Source organism: Poeciliopsis prolifica, unplaced genomic scaffold (assembly GCF_027474105.1).
Source record: "Poeciliopsis prolifica strain line A6 unplaced genomic scaffold, Auburn_PproV2 SCAFFOLD029, whole genome shotgun sequence".
NCBI lineage: Eukaryota > Metazoa > Chordata > Actinopteri > Cyprinodontiformes > Poeciliidae > Poeciliopsis > Poeciliopsis prolifica.
The window spans coordinates 1,717,476-1,731,961 of record NW_026562404.1 but is presented as its reverse complement, the minus strand read 5'-3'; the positions used below and the strand labels follow the sequence as shown (position 1 = coordinate 1,731,961).

The following is a 14,486-nucleotide window of genomic DNA, read 5'->3' as shown; positions in this document are numbered from 1 at the left end:
ATAAAATTACTAAACTCTCACTGGCAAGTTGCAGGCCATATTCAAACATAATGTTTTAAATCAGGTTGTGGTGATTAAATGAAGATTACATTAAAAGTGGACTGAGATTGAGCTTTTCTTTGCAGTGGCATAAAATCTTTCATTATGACATTATCACTTGTAGTCAGGCCCAACTGAAGCTGGGAAGGTGAACGGCACATATCTGCATCTTTGCACCTCCCACACATATGCTAACAGCTCCCTGCGCGGCCCCCTGCCAGGCCGGACCCCAGGCGGCCCTTCAGAGGAATTGCATAATACGCTTTTTAAAGTCTGACGTATAAGAGTCGACCCTCTCTTACTTTCTGCCTATTTGCTGTTCTGAAGTTCGTCCTCAGTGCAGGTCAACAGGTGAGTTCACGTTATTTATTTATTTATTTATTTATTTATTTATTTATTTATTTATTTATTTATTTATTTATTTAGTTAGTTAGTTAGTTAGTTAGTTAGTTAGTTAGTTAGTGTTTATGTTTTGGTGAGTATTTTCTGGAATGTATCTATTAAATGTATTATTATGTTATATTTAATTTATTTAGTAATTTTGCAAATACATTTACTTATTTAATGTTTGTTTTTATTTGACAGTAACACGAGTGCATTTAATAGGGATTTTTTTATGGTTGTTTTCTTAGATCATTTAACATTTTTATTTATTTACGCAATTGTTTTTTTTTTTTATTATTATTTTACCCAATGATAACACCCAAGCAAATTTTATTTAATATTCTTTTCACATTTCAAGTGTCATTTGAAAAAAACATTATTTTATTTTATTTTATTTATTTTTTTCTTTTTGTTCTTTGCATTTGACCTTTTTGGGATCTATAACAGTATATAACTGATACCAATAAAATGTCAGGCATTAAGACAACAAAACAAACCAAGTAGTTACCAGTTTCGATATTGTTGGAGTGTTTAGGCCTAAACCCAAGGGGAAAAAAAACATTCGACCACAAGAAAAGGCCACAAATCCCTAGAACTGCTTTATCAGTTGACCACAGCAGATAGGGAGAATCAGCCTTTTATAAAACGAAACGACACACGGACATACTATTTAGAAAATTAAAACATTCATCAATCTTTATATAGTGATGAAGATTGGTCAATAGACTAATTGAGTCAGAAACTCATTTGTTCATGTCTTTATGAAGTGTTTTGACAATACATGGAAAAAGGGGGTTTATAATTTAGAAAACTTTTAGTTTTGCCATAATCAGCCGATGATGTCAGTCAGAACGGCCCTTGAGCGTCTGCAGGGTGCAGATAAGCAGCAGCTGAATGACACACCCTTGATTAGAACCTCCATGCTGAACCATTACACCACTATCATCCCATTTAGGGATAGAGTTTGTCTTTACAAATTCACGAAGACAATAAATTGCCGTAATAGATGCCATAACTTCCTGCTTCCTGCCTTTTGTCAGGAGAAGAACAGCTCCGGTACGATGGCAGCCTTTCTTCATCACTGCCCCTTCCTGAAGTCTGTCCCACATCCAGCTTTAAGAAGAACTGGAGCTGCTTTGCTGTCCCTGGCAGACCAATGTCCCATCATCGCTCGGCAGATCACCGTGAGCGGCACGTCCTCTCTGGAGGCCGAGCTGAGCTCCTCGCCCACCAAACCCAGTGGCCGGCTTCCAACAGTGGAGCAAAAGAGGAAGTTTGCTCAAACCGCAACTCAGGTGGCAGTGTCTGCGTCGAAGGGCTGCCCCTTCGTCAGCTCACAGATTGGGATGGTTAAAGCTAGCCCTGAGGTTCAGGAGGATGTCAAAGATGGTAGGGATTTCGTCAGTGTCGCAAGTTTAACTCTTAACAGAAGCCAAGATCACAAAAATGCACAAATTCCTCTCGCAGGGTTGAGGACCTCTGTGTTGAAAGGTATAAAAGAGTCCGTGTTTACAACTTCTCATCAAACCAGCATGGCCATTCAACTCAATGACAACATGGGTAAGATTTATCATTTCCAACACGCTCTTTATTTCACATGATACATTCCTGTCATACCTTAAAAATATGTTGTTTCTTTTGCTTAACTTTATGACAATGTGACCCACAAACCAGTTGGCCCCAGTTATGACTATGACAGCTTCTTCAAGGAAATGATTGAAGAGAAAAAGAAGGACCACACTTACAGAGTGTTTAAGACAGTAAACAGGAGCGCCAAGCAGTTCCCCCATGCCGAGGATTACTCCCTTTCTGGAAGAAAGGCCTCTCAGGTCTCAGTGTGGTGCAGCAACGACTATCTGGGAATGAGTCGGCACCCAAAGGTCCTTGGCGCCATCAGGTAGGTAGACAAAGCAATAGGTGAAAATTGTCTGTATTGTAGTTCTGTTTCTCTTATTATTCACTCACTAAATGTGTACTACTAAAATATATTTTAGTTTAGGTCGGTCCAGAAACTGCACTCTGAGTTTGGAATGCCTTCAGGAATCCATCATCTGTATAACACTGTCTAAATAATTTGGAAATATTAATATTTCAATGAATATCTGTTTTTGTTGCAGATTCTTTTAACGTTCTTTGTGAGTGATAACCCCTTTATGATCCTTTTAACTCTTGCTCCCAAATCACAGGCCTCAAAACGTTTTTATAATACACCATACAATAATATGGACATCCTTCAAAGTGTCAAACCAATCACATGCAAGCATCAAAAGGCAAACAGAAAATGCAACGAGAAAAGTTGACATTTAAATTTGCAATGAAATTGACATACACAATGAACAATCGCTTCATTATAAATTTAAGTCCAAACTTAAATTCATCTTTTAATTTTTCACCAACATTTTTTTTCTGACTCAAAGTTCTATCAACAATTTGTAGCAACACAGACCAAGTCGACTTGAATCTCATAGAGGATTCCTGGAGGGAGCTAAAAATTAGGGAGATGCCAAATACTGTAGGTCTTCTTTCTAAAACGTAAAAAAGAAAAATAAGAGGTTTTTAATTGATACCTCTCTTTTTTTGTCTGTGATCAGTTAACACGCTACAACTATAAACTTACTCCCTAGAGCTCAGTTCCTCTCATGAAACTGAAAGGTTATTCTCCATAAATTAAAACAAAACATTATAACAGTTACAGATTATCATAGATCTACTTAAAATAAAAATATCACCTTTTCTTTGATTGATTCAAAACTACTATTTTTTCAAATCCAGTGAGAGATTGACGTTGGCTTTACCACATGTTAGCATGAGCTCATCCCTGTTAAACTCTAACAAGGAAGCTTAGTGCTTGGATTTTGCAAAGGCGTCCAACTACAAGTCTTACTGAATTTTAAATCAGAAAACACACAAAAAATTCCAAGAACCATTACTGTGGGGGGAAAAAATCGCTGTGTTTTATGGAACCGGGCATTTAGATGAGATCATTTTTGAATCGTTGTTCTTGGTTATGTCCAACCTCAGAGACGCCCTGGAGAATCACGGTGCAGGAGCAGGAGGGACCCGGAACATCTCCGGCACCAGCAACTTCCACGTTTCTATGGAAAAGGAGCTCGCCCAGCTGCACAAAAAAGATGCTGCTTTGGTGTTTTCCTCCTGCTTTGTTGCAAATGACTCCACCCTCTTCACTCTGGCAAAAAACCTCCCAGGTTAGTGGAACCCATGAGCTGGAAGAATAAATTCAGTCGATGACCGGAGGTCTGACTTGGAGTTGCTTCACAACTGCTTTTGAAAAGCAACGTTTTAGGACATCAAATAAATGAGTGATAAAACCCTGAAGAAGGGTTTTATGCACACTATACCAATCTGAACCAGAGCCTCTGACCCCTAAATGTCCTATCTAGAGTAACCTCTCATTTCATGAGGCGTTCCCTCTGCCATGCAGGCTGCGAGATCTACTCTGATGCAGGGAACCATGCATCAATGATCCAAGGCATCAGGAACAGCAGGGCCAAGCGCTTCATCTTCCGTCACAACGACAGCCGACACCTGGAGGAACTGCTGCAGCGCTCCGACCCGAAGACTCCAAAGATTGTGGCGTTTGAGACCGTGCACTCCATGGACGGTGAGTCCACTGCAGAGACAACAGACTTTATTTTAGTCGATGCTCTACAGTTGTTTTTTGTGAGTGTGTTTTGTGGTCGCTGTTTGTGTTTGGATCTGTGTCAGATGTACTCTGAGACATTTCTCTAACCTGGTGATTTCAACAACAATGTTGATTCCAGTAATATGTATTGGCTTGTGGTCTGATTTGAAAACACAAAACCAAAACTTGTTTTGGTTCAGAAAGTTGTGGGATCCATGCAGAAAACCTTTAGATAATGTCTCAATCTTGAGCTAATTCACCCACATGAGCTAAGTCTCATGTTTCTAAAGAAAATTCAAAATGTTTCAATTAGTTAGAAATCTAAGTTTATTATTACGTCATTTGAGTTTTTTTGCTGTTGTTTTTTGCGGCAATACCACGTGTGGATCCTGAGGGTCCAATAAACAGGCTTTGCTCTATAATTTATTTATGCCTGATACTTGAATTTTAGGACCTTATAATAAACTAATTATCTGGTATAAAGTCTACTTTTCCTCTTCCCTGGTGACATTTTCCAGAAAGTTAGCTCATCACACATTCTCAGTTTGATTTCATTCCATAAAAGAATATGGTGAAACAGGTACAAATCAGCATTTGAGGGGTTTTTTTTCCCCTTTTTTTTGTTGCTAAACTTATTTCCAAACTGAAAAAAAAATCATAAAGATTAATTATGTAAAAAATGAAAAAAAGCAAATAGTGGCGAGTTGGTATTCTGTTTTTCACTATATAGAAAATAATATTGGGAAATATTATTTCAGTCATCACGTTCAGAAATGCATAATCATGACAAGTTTATTTTTGTAATCTAATTTGTTTTTTGTCTTCAACACCATCTCCAATGTGGGAAGAAATTTCACCTACACACGGCTAATTTTGTCATGCTTTTCTCAGGGGCCATATGTCCTTTGGAAGAGCTGTGTGACGTCGCTCATCAGTATGGAGCCCTGACGTTTGTGGACGAGGTCCACGCTGTGGGTCTGTATGGAGCCCACGGGGCCGGAGTCGGAGAGAGAGACAACGTTATGCACAAAATCGACGTGGTTTCTGGGACCCTTGGTGAGTTCAGTTTGAATGTAGAGTTGTCTGAAATGTAGAAGTTATTTTTGCTTTTTTTATTTACTTCCTATGTTTGCATGAAAATTCTCCAAAAAGGCCCATTTTTAATCAAATAAATAAATAAAAACAAAACAAAATAATTTCTACACTTGCATCAGCCATCTACTGGCTGTCATCGGTAGATTGTTTGCCTGCTGGGCTTATCTCCCACGTGGAGACGCTTGTATACAAACCGACACCGTCCTAAAGCCAAAACAACTGCAACAACTTTCTTCAAATGGCTCCTTTGGCGCTGGTCCATTGAGGGCTGGATGGGTGAGCATCCATCGGAGGAGCAGAAGTTTTATCAGCTGGGTGTCGGTCCTCCTCCCTCTCTGGCAGCGATGATAAAGCACACAGTTCATGCTGAATGTAACCTAAGAACAACTGCAAGTTTTAAGATAAACACCCATATAAATTAATCCTGGATTAACCCACGACCTTTTCATTTCCTTCCTGTTAGTGTGACCCTGTGCGTAGTTTACCCTCAGGCAAAAAAAAAACAGAAATACAATTGAAACCAATATTTATTTATTTTTTAATTAGCATTGGAGTGCATGCATGCAATGCTGAAAATAAGTTGACAAATCATTTGGAAATTAAAATATTAGGGCTGCTAGTTGAAAGTACTGTATCTTGGGCTCAAAATGCAAATGTGCTCATCATTTCACTGACAAAATCCGTCTTCTCTCTGTGTTTAAGGAAAAGCCTTTGGTTGCGTGGGAGGCTACATTGCCAGCAGCGCCGCCCTGGTGGACACGGTGCGCTCCTACGCAGCCGGCTTCATCTTCACCACCGCTCTACCCCCAATGGTCCTGGCAGGAGCTCTGGAGTCCGTGCGGGTCCTGAAGAGTCCTGAGGGCCAGGTGCTGCGCAGGGCCCACCAGAGGAATGTGAAACACATGAGGCAGCTGCTCATGGACAAGGGCCTGCCTGTCGTCAATTGCCCCAGCCACATCATCCCCATTCGGGTGGGAAGCTTTCCCTAACATTTAGGAGTTGCAACATACAGCGTTTTAAGCTTCAGTAACAATTACTTCCCCATAGATTTCACATTTTGCCAGGTCTGTCCCTCTTATTACGACACATTTCCTGTGATTACACATCACCTCTCCAAGGTTTTTACACTCTGTCACTTAATAACAACAAATTGAAATATATTGGAATTTGTGTGAAAGACCAACAAAAACAATCCTATTTGAGAAACGGAAAAAAAAGAATACACAAATTTAACAATTATGGATATACAGAGTTTTACATTATTTGTAAGGATTAACGAGTTGCGTTACGGCTTTCCACAAAACAGTTTAACTTGGAGATCAAGCATCCAAAGTCTGTTAATTAATTCCAAATCATCACCACTCATAGCCTTACAGACAAAAGCTGAATCTGCCTGACCAGCCGCTTTATTAAAGTGTTCCGGTCCTGTTTTCCAGGTTGGCAATGCTGAGCTGAACACCAAGGTGAGCGACATTTTGCTGGAGAGACACAACATCTACATCCAGGCCATTAACTTCCCCACGGTGCCTCGTGGGGAGGAGCTGCTGCGCCTGGCTCCGTCTCCCCACCACAACCCCAGGATGATGGAGGACTTTGTGGGTGAGTGAATGTGGATCTCTGCCACAGTGAAGTGAGAGACATACGAGTTCAATAAGCTTAAGAGAGGAAACAACGATTGATGATGCAATTTGGGAGTATTTCTATTGTCATTAGGTATGCAGGTATGCAAACTAACACAAAAAAACAACACTATTGTTGCAACACTTGCTTCAGGTTAATCGTAGAAGTAAAACAGGGAAAAAAAATATCATTCTTTTTTTTTTTTTTTTTGCTGTCTGTTTTGTGTTCACAGGGAAACTCATGGAGGTTTGGCAGGAAGTGGATCTGCCACTCAACAGCCTAGGCACGGCTTCCTGCAACTTCTGCGACCGCCCACTACACTTTGACCTCATGAGCGAGTGGGAGAAATCTTACTTCGGCAATATGGAGCCCCAGTACATCACTGTGTCTGCTTAAAAACAAAGTCTATGCTCTGTCCAGTCACAAGCTGCGCAGTCGAAGCATAACTTTAATGAGTCCTACCTGGTCTCCGCAGAAGAGCATATTAACACACAGGCAAAATTAAACTACAACTAAAACCCAGTACTTATTTTTTGGCTTTCCTGTATTTTTATATATATATATATATATATATATATATATATATATATATATATATATATATATATATATATATATATATATATATATATATATATATATATATATATATATATATATATATATATATATATATATATATATATATATATATATATATATATATATATATATTTATATTTATATATATATATATATATGGCTTTTTAATGAGTGTTTGCTGCCGTGAATATGATTAAAGAAATGCCTCCAGCATTTTAAAAACATGAAACCTGCACATTTGGCACTTTCTTAAATATCCTGTGTTAAGTGTTATGACAGTTTAAAATAAAGATGCAGGGTTGCAGTCTTGCTTTCAGTAAAATAAGCATCTATTGTTTGTTACAGCAATGACTTTGCTAGTGCTCTATGGTACATGTATATACAATAACAACGTCATCTGACTGTGCTGTGTGGTGTCTAAAAAATAATACATTTGCATCATATTAAACATTGTTCCATCACGAAGACACTGATTCTAAAATAAGGCTGAACTTGGAAGACACAGGGTGTTTTGAATTACCATGATTTGTCCTATAAGGACCTAGATGATGCTTTATCAGTTTTATCCTTCCTCCAGCAGATAAAAATCTTTTCTATCAGATCTAGTTGACATTGCATGGGCTGGCCACCTCTCGTTTGACCCTTGCTCTCAGCCTGCGAAGCTCTGTGTTTTCACTGTCCACAACCAGGCCGCATTCGATCAGAGTCCAGGCCTTATCGAGCTGCTGCTCCCCGTACTGCTGCAGAGCCGCTCGCATGAAGCACTCAGCCAGTCGCTGCCTTCCCAGACCTGCCTCTACACACTGAAGGGCCTGCTCCCTGTGGAGGCCCAAAGCTCGGGTGAAGTCTTCCAGAGCTGCTCCCTCTCTGGAGCAAAGCACCAAACTGTGGCCTCGCCGACACAGATCCTCCACGCAGATTCTGGGGTCGTCTGAGCAGCTAGCGTGTTTCTGGATAACGCCGTCCAGGTCAGCTACCGCCCGCTCATGGAAGGCGAGCTGCGCGAAGCAGGTGGCCCGCTGGCGAAGGTACTGCAACCTGCGGTGTCCCGTCGCTTGTACTGCTACTGTCAGGAGAGCGAGAGCCTGATTCCACTGTCCAGCTGATAACAAAACGCCGGCTTCCTGAGCCGCTGCCTGTTATAAAAACAGAAAAGTTAAGATTTCTCTCTAACTTTTCCTGCAAACCTTGTAAAGTTCATCAAATCAAAACCTAACTGCAATGATTTTAAAACAAATCATTGCAGTTAGTTACAGGGCAAAGCTATTGACGCCTGCAGAACTTTTTTAAATTTTTTCACAAATGATGCATAACTATAGAGGTTAATTCTGCTTTCTAAGGAGGCTTCGAAAGCTAATGATTTATTATTAGGTGTCAGATTAGAAGGGGCTGATTATAAACACATTACACTTCCATTTGCCTTTCACTTTACATTTATGCAAAGTTATGGTGAAAAAAAATCACAAGAAAAAGTTCAACCATATGAATTATTTTCCAAGTCAGCGTAAATGAATTAAAGCTTTGCTGCAGTTTCTCTCTGGTTTCTTGCACAAAGGCTTACCTGTGCCATGCATTTTCGCTGATTAAATGGGATCAGAGCCAGCAAGAAGTCCAGATTAGATGAATCTTTCTCAGTGACTTTGCTGAGCCTGTGGGCTGCGCTGCTCCTGTCCTTCTGCTGCCAGGTCTCCACCACTCCCAGCCTGGCCTGGGCCGCTGCGTCCCTCGGTTCCTGTCCAAAAACCTGGCAGAGGTGGCTGGAAGCTGCCGTAACATCACCTGAAGGAGACAGACAAAAGCAAAGAGTCACAACGTATCTTATAAATAATATCAAACTTGTCAGAAAATTCCGATTGACATCACCAAGCTCCACGATTCCCTGCACAGTGTGTCAAAGACGCAGTCCCACCTTTGGCTAAAAGTGTGTCCACATAGAGAAGATGCCATCTGGGGTCTCTGCTGTCTGTCCTCATCAAAGCGCCACCGATTATGAAAGCCTCCCTCAGCTGCTCATCGTGGCAGGGAACTGATTGAGTGATCACAGTGTTTGACAAACGGGCGCGACAGAACTGATGCAGCCAGTCACAGATCAGCTTCCGGGCTTTGTCTTTGAGTGACAGGATCTCTTTGACGGCCGTGTCGGCTTTTATCTGGAGAGCAGTGAGGATGTCGTGAACACATTCCTAGGTGAGAGGAGGAGACAGTTGTGACACTATCAATAGGTTGCGTTAAGACAAAAATATTTTATCATTTCCCGCAAATGTTGATGTCATGAGATGAGCGATGTCGAGCCACTGATATCTTCTGACATCAAGCTACGTAATCAAATCTATTTCAGGACATCTGACAGCAGGGTTATTTTTCTACAAGCATTAAGATAGTTGTCTGGTCAACCAAAAAATTGCTCAACTGATTAACGAGTTGTTAGGTCCTTGTTTTTCACCATTTTGCCATTTCTGATTTAACTTGTTCCACAAATAACTTTCTGACCATGGAGAGTCTGTTAGTGAAGGTCAAAATGTTCTAAAAACATTCTGTGTATTTTATGATTTCGTGCCATCATGTCAGTCAGTCCTGCAGTTCCCTGCAAAAAAGGTTTTGCACAAATTTAGGTTTTAATGGTAACTAAGTTCAGACCTAACAAAAGAGCAGCTTTGCCATTATTTCAGCCGAAAAATACCTCCTGCTGATTGAGCATGAGGTACGTGAAGCCCCTTCCACAGAGAGCCTGAACGTGTTTCTGATGCTCCTTCAAAATGGCACTGTAGTCGAATATGGCCGTCCTCCTCTGGCCCAGTAACACGTAACACCTCGCTCTTTCCAACAGGGAATCTTCTGCCTCCCCGCCTAGAAAAAAAAAAAAAAAAAAAAAAAGTGGCAATTTTTCAATAATGTCAATTTATGTCACTAATTTAAAACAAATCGTGATTTTGATTCAAATGGACTACTGCTGATCACCAGAGGCCATGATAGCAATAGAGAGGTACGCCACAGCTTCCCTGACGGAGCTCTCCTCTGTCGAGGCGTCCAGGATGCGTTTAGCCGCTGCGTGGCAGTGTCCCTGCAGCAGCGCTCGGTCCTTCTCCTGTGCCACAGCCAGCAGACTGCGCAGGCAGCTGGTCTCCCCGCATGCAAGCAGCTTCTTGAGCAGCTGAAGAAGAAAAGCATAGACAGCGAACGTAGAAATAAACGTCGGGGTCGAATTTAGAGGTGGACTTGAGTTGGACGGCACCCTCAGCAATCTCTCCCATCCCTCAAGATTTAGAATGGCCAGGAGTTAGAGACGATAGACAAAATTAACAACCAAGCTTCAAATATTTAGCCAGGGCCTTACAGCTTCCCAGAAACAGAATTACAGGTGACTGGACTGACTAAGAACCTGCAGAGAGTCTGCACGCTCCTGCTGCTGATCTGGAGACGTGTGGAGGTGTAGGAAGGTGAAATGAAACAGGAAGAGATTTAGCTCATTTTTCTGCCAAGTAATCAGATTTGATCAACTTCTTACAAAATGGGGAATCTAATTAGAGGAGTGTAAATGACTTCTTGTGGGGCCCCATTTTATGACTCTTTTGAGACAGAAAGCTGCTCGGGCAAAATGAAAGGATAATCAAGTTTGGTTGATAAAAGTTGAATTTCCTTGCCCAACAACGAAACAATTATGTTGCTCCCTCTAACCTTGGTACCTGATTGGTGTCGTAGTGAAAGCCCCTGTGGAGCTGCAGGAGTGCGAGGCGAGCCAGGAAAGGAGTCCGAGGATTGGGGGAACCCACAGACAGCAGTAACCTGTAGGCCTCCTCCACTCGCCCAAGCTGGTACAACGCATCCGCCGTGAGGATGTGAGGCCCGTCAGCATGGGGCTGAAGGTCCATGAGCAACCCGGCCAGCGAATGGACACCGGCAGGAGTTCTAGTGTGCAAAGCAACCAACGATGAAGCATAACTATGAAGACATCCCACTAAAAACGTGATTATGAAAAATGTTTTGCGAGAAGGTTCGACCTGCTATGTTTACATTCATAACCTTATCTAGGGCTTCTCTTTTTCTTCCTCAAAACGCATGTGAACCAGGCGCACTGTCAGTGGTGCAAATGTCATACCCTGCGCTGTGGCTTTCTCTCTTTGATGGTGCCTGAAGCTGCCCCTTGTGTTTGGGAGGCTGTGGATCGTCACTTGAACCGGACTCGGACTTGTCCTTGGCGGACCCCTCCAGCATGACTCGGCCCTGCTCGAGCAGGACTGTAAACAGCAGACCCCTGAAGTTCCACGGCACCAAGCAGCGGACTGTCAGAGCCGCTTCCTGGGGATGCAGCCTGCTGGCTGTCATGTAGTCCAGAGCTGCGAGGTAATTTGACCCAGCCATCATGCGCAGCAGACCCCTGCCACACAGTGCCCGCACGCAGCTGGACGGGTGCGGCGTGTTGTGCTCTAACACAGCTTGAAAATCTTCTAAGGCCCCCTTGTGGTCCCCAGAAAGAAGCCGGGCGTATCCACAAAGAACTTGGACTGTGTTTTGGTAGCTCTGTTGTTCTTGGGCAGCAGCTAGTTGGCTGCAGATCGACAGAGCCTCTTTGTGCTCCCCTCTGAGGAGGAGACAATCAGCCAGTCTCACCCGCAGCTCTCTGCCTCCTCCATTAGGCTCTAAATGGCACAGAGTCCTTAGGGAAGTGATGACAGGGTCCAGAAGCTCTACTCCCTCTGTAGATCTTAGGTCGGCGCGGATAAGGACCCTCTCTCTGAAGCCAGACAAACCCCTCTCAGCCTGGTGACGCAGATGGTGGCGAGCTGCCGCCCCCGTCCCGTAATCGGTGAAGAGCTTTTTGAAGTAGGTTCTGGCAGTGGCAGGGTGGAGCTCAAACGCCTCTCCCAGATCTGTGCACTCCTCTGCCGTTTTACCACCTACTGAAAGACAAGCAGCCGCTCGGCAGGTTAAGAGTCTGGCTTTCCTCTCTGGACCATCCTCGGGTAATCCGTCTGCAGGCTGTGGTGACAATTGCTGGTGTAACAGAGAAGTGTAGATCTCTGCACTTTCCACAAACCTGCCCATCAAGAACAAATCTGCTGCTTGAAGTTCCTGTATTTCTCTGTCATCAGGGGAAATGGCCATTAAAAACTCAACAGCGATAGAAGTAACCTCTACATTTACTGCATTCTTCTCCATTGGGGTCGCTGACCTCTTGCTATCTAATGCAAAATAGGGACATACAGGTATTATTTGGTCTTTGAAGGCTTTTACTATTTTGGGCAGGTGTGCTGCTTGTCTCCTACGGACCAGTGAGGCTGTTTCTAATTTGTTGTGCCGATAAGCCGCTAGGTAAAGCTGTGGTCCCTTCGAACGGTGGGGCTGTGAAAAGAGGCAGGCCAGCGCTCGCGTTATCTCCAGCAACACCTGAGTCGAACCTTCCAGATGAAGATTACGTTTGCCTTCGAGCAGAGCTGTGCAACGTGCAAAAATCTCCTCGCTGCCAAGCCCGCCACTCTGGAGGAGGGACTCCATTTTAAAAATGGTGGCAGACAAATTGTTGGGGCACAGCGTTGACAGGAAAACCGCCGCCAGGCCCTTATTGATGCCCTCGGCTGACTGATTGGCCCCATGACCGTCCAGCAAGCCTTCTAGAGTGGAGATGACCTTAACCAGACCGCACCTTTCCAGTTTTCTCATGTGGGATACAGCAGAGGTGGCATGAGTCCTGAAGGCAGACATGTACAGCGTCGTGGCCTTCCCCGGGTTTCCGCTCTGAAGGAACCTGTCTCCGTCTGCACACAGCTCCGAAACATCGACTCGAGGACAAACCAAAGCACTCATGCTCAGATGTCAGTCCCTTTCTCTTATTTCCTCTCTTCAGCTGTCATACAGCAAAGTCCTGTGAAATCCCACTGCGAAAGGGGAGAAAGAGTCTACTTTTAATAGTGCAGTTTTAGAACTTCACCAAGGATCAATTACAAGAGTACAGCACCGCTTTTGAACTGTTGCACATTCAAGCCCATCTACTCTGAGAAGTCTGAATAAATCCTGAACATCCTATTCATATTATCCATGGTTCTGAAGAACCATGGATAATATGAGTTACAACAGAATGTAATTTTTCTTTGAGATCAATAAAGTCTTTTTAATTGATTTAAAAATTAGGCTGAAATCACAAAGGAAAAAGTCTGCCTCTAATCTAACTAAAAGAAAAAAGAAAAAACATCTTATAGCGCCCCCGTGTGGGTTCTTATACGAACCCTCTAATGGCATTTTAGTTGCGCCACCAAAAGCCAACAAAAGTTTGCACTTTCACAGTGAGCAAAACCACCAACCCACCTCTGAGTCAGCCTCAGCCTCGTTTTGATTTATTTTGTTGTGTTTTTTTCTCTTTCCACGTGGTAAACAACCCGCGTGCAGACAACCCGGGCCTCACCTCTGAAACCGAACCGCTGTGGGTGCGTGGTTGCCACGACAACGCGAGTGCGTCCGAACAACAGGGACTCCTGAGTTTATTTTCCGGAGATTTAACAATTAGTCAGAAATGAACTGACCGCGATCAGCTTCGCATGTCGGCGCTTTGACTCCTCGCTTTGTCTCCTCGCTTTGTCTCCTCGCTTTGACTCCTCGCTTTGTCTCCTCGCTTTGACTCCTCGCTTTGTCTCCTCGCTTTGTCTCCTCGCTTTGTCTCCTCTTTCTTGTCGGAACCAGCTCTCCGCTCTGCAGCCGATTCTCAGGAGCTCGGCTCGCGGTTGCCAGTGGAAACCAGACGCCCGCTCTCAGACTGTGATAGGCCGAGGGTTTCGCGAGTGGACTGGAGCTGAAGCTGGTGCAAAAGCAGGCAGAGAGTTGCAGAGAAAACAAAACATAAACTAAAAGCTCATCAGTTGCCTTATTGCAGAAAATGTAGATAACATGCATTTTGTGTTTGGCATCAGTGTTTAAGTATGTTGAACCCATTTTATGACCTCTGGCATCAGAATAATTCAGAAACACTGAGGGGTCATGTAACATCATCTTAAATCAATCTTAAAGTCCTACATTTAAGGCTACTCTAAAATAATTCATTTTTTCCTTCTTTCTTTCTGTTTTTCTGTTCTGAATCATTCAGAGGTGGATTTACTGGCGTGCGTTGACAAACTGCATAACTGCGTAGTCCAAA

The 14,486-nt window shown here is 43.0% G+C and overlaps 2 protein-coding genes across 2 annotated transcripts; one reads left to right on the top strand and one right to left on the bottom strand.

Moving 5' to 3' along the window:
* Window positions 1-264: 264 nt before the first annotated feature.
* alas2 (aminolevulinate, delta-, synthase 2) lies at window positions 265-7,326 on the top strand. The gene is made up of 10 exons (XM_055049956.1): window positions 265-390; window positions 1,464-1,812; window positions 1,891-1,983; window positions 2,098-2,320; window positions 3,445-3,629; window positions 3,866-4,045; window positions 4,958-5,122; window positions 5,864-6,132; window positions 6,598-6,760; window positions 7,014-7,326. The coding sequence occupies exons 2-10, from the start codon at window positions 1,485-1,487 to the stop codon at window positions 7,175-7,177; spliced, it is 1,770 nt and encodes a 589-aa protein (XP_054905931.1). The 5' UTR covers window positions 265-390; window positions 1,464-1,484; the 3' UTR covers window positions 7,178-7,326.
* A 381-nt stretch (window positions 7,327-7,707) lies between these two features.
* ttc34 (tetratricopeptide repeat domain 34) lies at window positions 7,708-14,087 on the bottom strand. Its single transcript, XM_055049984.1, has 8 exons — window positions 13,761-14,087; window positions 11,460-13,236; window positions 11,047-11,269; window positions 10,322-10,514; window positions 10,044-10,210; window positions 9,273-9,546; window positions 8,925-9,142; window positions 7,708-8,499 (listed from the first exon to the last, which is right to left on the bottom strand). Exons 2-8 carry the CDS (start codon window positions 13,163-13,165, stop codon window positions 7,966-7,968), a joined length of 3,315 nt encoding a protein of 1,104 aa, XP_054905959.1. The 5' UTR covers window positions 13,166-13,236; window positions 13,761-14,087; the 3' UTR covers window positions 7,708-7,965.
* Between the last annotated feature and the right edge of the window lie 399 nt (window positions 14,088-14,486).

Bases quoted from the DNA above. Each gene is read 5' to 3' on its own strand.
- alas2 (XM_055049956.1), top strand. From the start codon at position 1,485: ATGGCAGCCTTTCTTCATCACTGCCCCTTCCTGAAGTCTGTCCCACAT. The intron at 3,630-3,865 runs GTTAGTGGAACC...TCTGCCATGCAG, and splicing joins TCTGGCAAAAAACCTCCCAG to GCTGCGAGATCTACTCTGAT. The intron at 5,123-5,863 runs GTGAGTTCAGTT...TCTGTGTTTAAG, and splicing joins CGTGGTTTCTGGGACCCTTG to GAAAAGCCTTTGGTTGCGTG.
- ttc34 (XM_055049984.1), bottom strand. From the start codon at position 13,165: ATGAGTGCTTTGGTTTGTCCTCGAGTCGATGTTTCGGAGCTGTGTGCA. The intron at 11,270-11,459 runs GTATGACATTTG...TTTGCACACTAG, and splicing joins AGAGAAAGCCACAGCGCAGG to AACTCCTGCCGGTGTCCATT. The intron at 10,211-10,321 runs GTGATCAGCAGT...TTTTTTTTCTAG, and splicing joins TATTGCTATCATGGCCTCTG to GCGGGGAGGCAGAAGATTCC.